Source organism: Gavialis gangeticus, unplaced genomic scaffold (genome assembly GCF_001723915.1).
Source record: "Gavialis gangeticus isolate Ggan-Ray unplaced genomic scaffold, GavGan_comp1, whole genome shotgun sequence".
Lineage (NCBI taxonomy): Eukaryota > Metazoa > Chordata > Crocodylia > Gavialidae > Gavialis > Gavialis gangeticus.
This window is the reverse complement of record NW_017728994.1, coordinates 29,748,432-29,756,500: the sequence shown is the minus strand read 5'-3', so window position 1 is coordinate 29,756,500 and position 8,069 is coordinate 29,748,432. Positions and strand designations below refer to the sequence as shown.

At 43.3% G+C, this 8,069-nt stretch overlaps 1 protein-coding gene across 1 annotated transcript in view; it reads left to right on the top strand.

Annotated features, from left to right (window-relative positions):
* The first annotated feature begins 7,357 nt into the window (after positions 1–7,357).
* PAX2 (paired box 2) overlaps positions 7,358–8,069 on the top strand; it is a 106,995-nt gene continuing 106,283 nt past the window's right edge. Inside the window, exon 1 of the mRNA XM_019502511.1 lies at positions 7,358–7,532. Within this exon, the coding sequence (XP_019358056.1) occupies positions 7,370–7,532 (163 nt within the window). The 5' untranslated portion in view covers positions 7,358–7,369. The remainder of the gene's footprint in view (positions 7,533–8,069) is intronic.

Genomic DNA, 8,069 nt, shown 5'->3' with positions numbered 1-8,069 from the left:
CTTGGGGGAAGGGAAGTTTAACTCCCACCCTGGCCCCAGACCTCAGCAGGGGTTTGCCTGAGTGGGGTCCAGTGAACCAGCCAATGAGGCCAGTGAGCCAGCTCACTGCCTCAGCTAGGGAGCAGGGGGGCGAGACCAACCCTGCTTTCTGGAGCAGACAGGCCAGCCCAGCCTAGCCCAGCCCAGGGCTGGAAAATGCTGGGATGCTGGGGGCTCTGATTTAACTTGAACCAGGAAGGGGTCTGGGACAGAAGTTGCATAAACCAGTTGGACCTAAATCAGTTAAGTCTGATAATACATTCAGCCAGGTTTATCTTAAACCTGTCTCAGCCATTTTGAAACTGGTTGATGTGCACTGAACTTCTATTCTGTGACAGGTTTAAACCAGTTTCTGATCATTTAAACCAGTTTATGTGTAACTTCTGTCCCTAGCCTTGGAGTCAGTTAAGACCTGTCTTTTAGATGACAGAATATTCCACTTCTTTCTTGGCCTTTGTGGGACTTCACCTGATTCTTCGGTAACCAAGAGAATTGCCTGACTTGTCAAACCAATGGCCGATCTGGTTCAGCATCCTGCCTCTAACTACCACTGCTAGAGAGAAGGCAAGAAACTGAAGTGGGCAAATACTGAATAACTACCCTCTGGGAAGGATTCTTCTAACTCCTACCACTACCATCTAGGGTTACTTTAGGCAGAGAACCAAGAGACATCTTTCTACCTGTTCAAAAGTCCTTTCTCATAGATAGCTATCTATTGGTCCCTTGTTTAGTGTAACTGTAGGTGTTCCCACTGTTTGTATACCAGTTTGGCACTCTAAGTCTTTTTTCTGAAGAAAAAGTCTTTCCTATTCACTTCTGTAGACCAGGGTCTCTGAATCATTGTTCATGTTGCTGCATAACATGGTAGATGTGCACACCTTAGTGTTGCTCTTAAATGAGCAAAATGTGCAAAGTTCAAACATTTAAAATGGCCAAAGGCAGAGTATGGAAAAGTTATGGTTACAACAGTGATATTAACACTGCTGCAGTTGACAGCCCTTGGATTTCAGAATGGTGATTTTGGAAAACAAATAATAAAGTAAGCTACTTTTTTAAGGCTCTCTCATACAAGGGACTGAGTATTCTGATCCCTTAAGCCTTTATTTAACATATCATAACAATAATATTAATCACAATTGTTACTTGTACCTGTGGTGTGTTGGTAGCTTAAGATGGGGTATCACAACAGTATTGCATTGCATGAACTGGAAATTGGCTCTATTATAAGACCCTGTGTCATTCAGAAAGCAACACTCATGGGCACTTCTTAAGTACTGAGGAAGGAAATATCATTCTAAACTCATTGATGCCTTGGGCTATGCATTCATGATTGTGTTCCCCTGAGTTCCTGAACAGTGTTGTGAAAATAAACAACTAGAGTTGAGTGTCTTAAGTAAGTAGTTTGACTATCAGAGTTACTGAACCTCTTTAATTCCTATGGAAATGGGGTTGCGAGTGCTCTGCTTGCCATCTTTTGAAATCTGTTTATTTAGGTGTGAATGTAGATGCTTAAATTGAGGCATCGATTTTTGAAAATGCTGAGCTTCATTTTTCTAAGGAAAGTGTAGCTTCTGAAGAAAATGATAGAATATGGCAAAAAAACCAGCAACCCTGAAATTACACAATTTTGTTCAGCAACACGATTTTCTCCTGTTGTTCCAGTTCCCCCAGTACTTTGGGGATTTGACAATGCGGGTGTTTTCCAGTGAGATTCCTACCATTCCTTTTCTAGAGCTTATGCCAGGAACAATAAGACAAGAGAAGTCACAGAGTATATCAGGCTGGGAAGTGAGACTATGTAGTGATGTCAGCAAGAAGGGGTGGTATATATCTCCTGGTCTATCTTTATCTTAGAAGGTAATCACTAAACCTGTTCAGAAAGCATGTCTCACTTATTTACTGGAAAAAAAACTCTTCAGTCAAATGAAGATGTTACTTCAGTGAGGGATGTATCTGTGCTGAGTTTCAAATTTCATACTACAATTTTTTTTTCTGTAGCCTTGATCAAATAAGTCTACTTAGAACTTTTTTATTTTTTAAACAAAGAACAGTGAGTATTTGTCACTGAATTCAAACACAGCTGATGGGGCACTTCTTAACCTTTCTCATAATTATCAAGCAGAGACTAAAAGCTCGGCTAAAATGATGACTCTTAAAGTTAAGAGCAGTTGAAAACAGTGGGCTGGTTCCAACGAAAATGATTTTCTAATAGAAAACCAGTGCAAGTGTCACAGCAAACCAGCTACATTAGGATATGGACTCCCAAAGCAAACATATTTTACAATGAAGTCATGTCCTGTAATTATACAACATACTTTCATTTAGCACAGGATCACACATTCAACTCAACTTGCAAAATGAAGTTTTGCTGCTTTACTGAAGTCCGTTGTCTTCAAATATCCCTGAGGTTGAAACTTCAGCAGGTTATATATTAAATCTGTTCATAGTCTACTAAATTTGAAGGTGTTACATTTGTAAAGATCAGTGTCAACGCTGCTTGCACAGAAGTCTCCCAGGGGAAGATTACTATAATTTTCCATAAAAAATGAAAAGTTACAGCAAGTACCAGTTTGTCTGGACATGAGGAATATGCCTGTCCCTAATTACTGTAAACACAAATACCATTTAGGAAATCACTGATTGTCATGAGGCAAAAGCAGGGAGTAATTTAGCCCAATAAGACAAGATTTAGATGAAAGAAGAGAATTTTGAAAATATGTCATGCAATGCAAGCAAGTTTACTGCATTGGTTAAGTGAATGCAGCTGATTCGCTCCATAAGGATGGTGTCTCCTTCCCTCGAGGAAGACCTTAAGAAGTGCTTCAGCAAAAAAGGCAGGTCTGTTCCTTAGTAAGACTGGGAATGAGTCAGCAACCATAGCAAGAGGTAACTGAGTTTATACTGTCTCCTGCACGGCAATAATCCAGAAAGCCCAGGTTTCAGGGTCATACAGGTGTGTTGGCTTCTAGCAGGAGCCTCCCAGTTCAGGAAATTGCTGGAATTCAAGAATTGTGTTGTTCTATGGGATTCTTTGTTACCATGCCCATAACTTTCATTTGTTGGTTTGTCAGCTATTCTTCTTTACAGGAGTCTCATTTTAAGATTCTTAAGGCTAAGGTTGCAACTGTTAGCAATGTGATTCTGTATCTTCAATCATATGTATAACATTGACCACAAGGGGCGTGTCTATATGTTCATTAATGCAGCTTTGCTACTGCACATTAAGTTTAGTACCTCTAATATGAGGTACTAGATAAAAGCACAGTAGCTGCGCTAATGCACAGTAGCAAAGGTGATTTTTTGTTGTGATGCTTAATGCGCAGTAAACTTATTCCGCTGTGCATTAGTTCATTAGCACAGTTTTTGCCATGATGATCTAATGCACAGTAGAACTGTCCACTGTGCATTAAGGCACCTCATGTAGATGTGCCCACAGTCACATAATACCACATCCTACAAAGTGAGAGGACCAAATTCTCTATACTCAGCTGTGCCATTTATGACTGCACAGCGTCATGAGGAAGCTCTCATGTGCTGGTCTCATAGGAAATCCCCTTGTGTCTTCCTTCTCTTGCAGCTTGAGAATTCACTAAGTTCATGAATTGTATCCCAAGGTTTGCTTTGATCAAATCTGTTGGTGGGCTGCTGGAGTACCTTATTTATTCACATCTCATGCTCACCTTTTTAGAAAAATTAGTGATAAAAAATTGGGGTTATCTTAAATAAGGAAACTCATTTTGAACAACAACAAAGGAAAACCCTTTTTGTCTTCATTCTGTCTTCCCAAAACTAGATGTATTTCTTATTTGGAGGCATATGGTATGTGAAAAATTATGGTACAAAAGTTCTGCCTTCTCCCCAAGCTCAGATCCTCCACATGCTTTCTCATGAGCTCATGACACAAACCCAGCTTTGTTCTTGAGGAGGGAATGTTTTCATCAGAGCCTTTCACCTCTGGGTCATTGGCTGAAATCTGGCCCTGCTTGGTAGTGACTGAAAATCATTACTAGCTGACGGCTGCTTGAGAAATGAGCCGGTGAGCCTAAATCCAGTTCCTAATGGGCACATCTCAGCAAACGCCATTCCCTGTGGCCCTAAATGGCATTCGCAGCAGAGACAGAGGCCCGAATGGCGAGTGGAAACTGACCTTTCCGTTTCATGTCTGAGGTGCCATGGAGGGGGAATCTGCACCGCTGTTCCTCTGAACTAGGAGAGGTCTTCTGGGTCCAGGATTGTTAATCTAGGACCTTTCAGTACTGCTAAATTCTTTGAAAAGTAAAATCACCTAGGGGACAACTTGAATCCTGCTCCATGTTTTGAGTCGGTATGAAAGGACAGCTTAATGCCTAAGGTTCAGAGTTAGGCCTCGTGAGATGGAGATTCAAGTCCCAGCTCTGCCACAGCTGTGCATGACCTTAGGCAAGTCACTAAATCTCCCTGTGCCTCAGTTCCCCAGCTATAGAAGGGCCTACCAGCACTTCTGTATTTCACATGTATAGCCAGTGAGGATTGATGTGCTGATGACTGTGAGGGGTGCATGTTACCTCTGATGAAGTCCGGGGAGGGAATTTTCACTCTGGAATGGCACTCTCTGCCGAGTCACTGGTGTGTGAGGTGCTATCTCAGCCTTGTCTTCTCCCCTCCTTCATCCAGTTTTTGTTAAAACTTCCTGAAGCAAGGTGAAAAATCTTGGGAATCATACTAAATAGAAAATCAGCCTTGCAATACCAAGAGCTCCTAGTGGCCTCATAAACACTGAGAACAGCACTCACAAATCACAAGGACAACATGGCTTGTAAGAAAAGGCAAGAGCATTTCTGCTTCAAATTCTACTGGGCTCTGTTTCCAATGCCAGAAAAGTCCTGTTGGCATCACAGTGACATCAACATGTACACGAGCTCGTATGAATAAGTGTCTTTGATACTGCCTTCATGCAGATGGGCCTATAAAAGTGTATGAAGGGAAAGGCTTGAGAGAGCTTTTCACAGCATATCAATTAAAACACAATATGGTGCATCATAACATGCTGCACTTCCTCAGTGTGAAGGCAACTGGCTGATGTCACCTCACAGGATGAATAGGGACATCTGATGTCACCTCAGTATGAATGGAAATGCCTGGTGTCACATTTGCAATGTAAATAAAGACATCCGATGTCACCTCAGCATGAAGGGAGATGCCTGACATCACCTCACAGTTTGAATAAGGGCATCTGATGTCACCTCCGTATGAATGGAAGTGCCTGATGTCACCACACTGTCTGAATGGGGACATCTGATGTCACCTCCATATGAATGGGACTATCTGATGTCATCTTACTGCTAATAGGACTTTTTACAATGTGTCATCCAAGGCTGCAGGGAAATTCTTCTAACTCATTGAGTACGATACATAACATAATATAATGCGCAGGTTAACTCGGACCCCCGCGGGCAGATTCTGGATGGATGGATAGATAAATGAATAGATACATTTATACTAAGTATACATACATTATATCACTCTATTGATTTTTAAAAAGTTCCAGGTCTGCCTGGCTGTAATGAGATTTTTGAACTTTGTGTTGCGATCAATGAGAGGAATATTATTGGCCTGGAGAATTGATATACCTGGTCTCTGTGGCTTGTTCTGCTCCCAGGCTGCCCCTGCCCCCTAGGTGTACGATTCCATCAGACACTTAACCTCTTTTACAGTGTCATCAGGCTAAAAGGAATCTAATAGTGACACGGGACTTGTGCTCAGCACTCTGGCACTATTGCTTTCCTGTCACAAATAATTTATAGCTTTCTATTTCCATCCCCTTGCCTGCACCCCATCCCCACTCTGTGCTTTCTCTGGGCTGGGGGGAATCAATACACTCATACAAGCACAGTGGCACTTCAGGGTGCTTCAGGGAGATTGGGGGGTGGGGGTCGGAGAGACAGAAAAGCAGGAAAGAAAGAAGAGACAAATTGCAGCACCTCCCTCTTCATGGACTTCTTAGGTTAGCTTCTCAGTGGGTATTATTCAGCATAGCTCCAGGATCTAGTCCCTTAGCAACCAGTCCCTCATATATCTCCTGATCCAATGTTCAGCTGATGTAAATCAACACAATCCCCTGAAATCCCTAGAGCTGCATGAGCCAAGGGTCTGGGCCTCTGTGTGCAGCTGCTCTTTGTTTATGAAACTCTAGGTCACCTACCTGTTTCCCAGAACCATCCCGTGCAAAATCTGCCCCTTCAGGTACTTTGCAGGCTCCATCATCTTAACAACCTAATGCCCTTCAGGTGTTAAGCCTTACAATAGCTCTCTGTTTCCTGTGAATACCTAGAATACCTGCCTTTTCAATGCTTATATCATTGGTTCCCCTGCCTCTGCCCCTCCTGTTCCACCCTACCATCCCATGTAGGACCCATGCCTTTTTTCTTTGGAGCTGTTATTTAGCAGGTGGAGGATGCAGAGATGTCAGTCATCCCAATACTTGTTCAGTATACCTGAAGTTGAGAAACCACCTTTAAGAGTACAGCAGAACTCAGCTTCAGTGGTTTCTACAGTCCTTGTGGGAAAGCCAGTAGTGATTGTGGTTCTTGAATAGCAGGGCTTGCTCATCAGAAAAAGGATAGAGGCCTCAAAGGCCATTTTGGGAGCAGCAGTCACTAGTTTCCTTTAATCACTGCCTCAGGCTAGATTTGAACTAGAGACCTAGAAGTGAAAGCCTTGTGTAGACAGGACTGGACTGGAACATCAGCTGTCACTGCTCAGTCTGTCCTGATTGCAGTTGCATGTACTCAGCTGTTTTCAGGTACTCACCTCTGCTGGTCTTCCTTATTCCAAATATCGAGCACCTAGCAAACATCAACGCCACATATTTGCAATAGTGTAGGTTTTATTTAAGACTTCTAGTTCATCACCATCTCTTGTGCCTGCCCTCTAACCCCATCCTTTCATTTATGCAGGGAAAAGCTCTTGAAAACCCTCCATCAGTTCAAATGACTACATATTCTAAAAGGGAATGCCCTCTCCATGGCACCACAAGTCATGTCTGCCCCTTACAAACTGAACCATGATCCTGCTGGTCACAGCTGCTGACTTATAAGGCAGGCTGTGTCCCACCTGGTTTGTTCTGAGCCATGCTGAGGCTGCTTTGGAAATGCAGATCAGAGAAGGAATCAGGAACATTAAAGGAATCTCATTGATGTCAATGCTAAGACTCCTGTGACCTTTAATGTGGCAGGTCCACGGCCCTGCTTAGTCATAAGAAGCCATTGCAGACAATTATTCCCCTTTCCTGGCTGTGCCTCTATGACTATGGCCATGGCCATCTGTGATCTGGCATCTAGAATTGGTAGGAATGATGACTAATGATTTTCTGGCCTGGGAGTGGGGCTGTCAGGAGTGGAGTTCTGAACCAGTCTTGTTCTTTTCCAGGATCATCAGAACCAAAGTCCAGCAGCCTTTCCACCCAACGCCAGATGGGAGTGGAACAGGAGTGACAGCACCAGGACACACTATAGGTAAGAGAGGCCAGCTTCTTGGTGACGGACCGGGGGATCCAGACAGAGTGGAAAAGGGCTGAGGATGGGGTGGAAGAATGAAGAAGAGCAGAGAGACACTAGGGCAGGATAAGAATGAGAAATTCCCCAAGCCGACAGCACAGCTGAGGCCAGGGGATTCTGTTCTCTGTTGGCCTAAAATCACTGGAGTCTGTGTGGTTGCTCTACAGAAACTGGCCTAGGATGTGAAGAAAAGCTTAGATCTCTGCAGAGGAATCTCTGATCTCTTTGTTCCCTTTTTCCTTTTACTTTCTCTCCTTTTTCCTCCCTACCTACAGCCATACTTGTTACAATATCAAATCACTGTTCAGCCAGTCCTACCCCTTTCCCCCTATCCCATTCATTCCCTTCCTCTTCTCTTCCCTCCTCAGTATTAGCCTAGTTACTAAGAGTTAGGGACCTATTTGTCTCGGGGTAGGATGTTCCCAACACCTGGCAACCATGGTCATTGTTGTTCCAGCAGCGTCATCAGTGTGTATTTCACAGAGACAGTGTGTG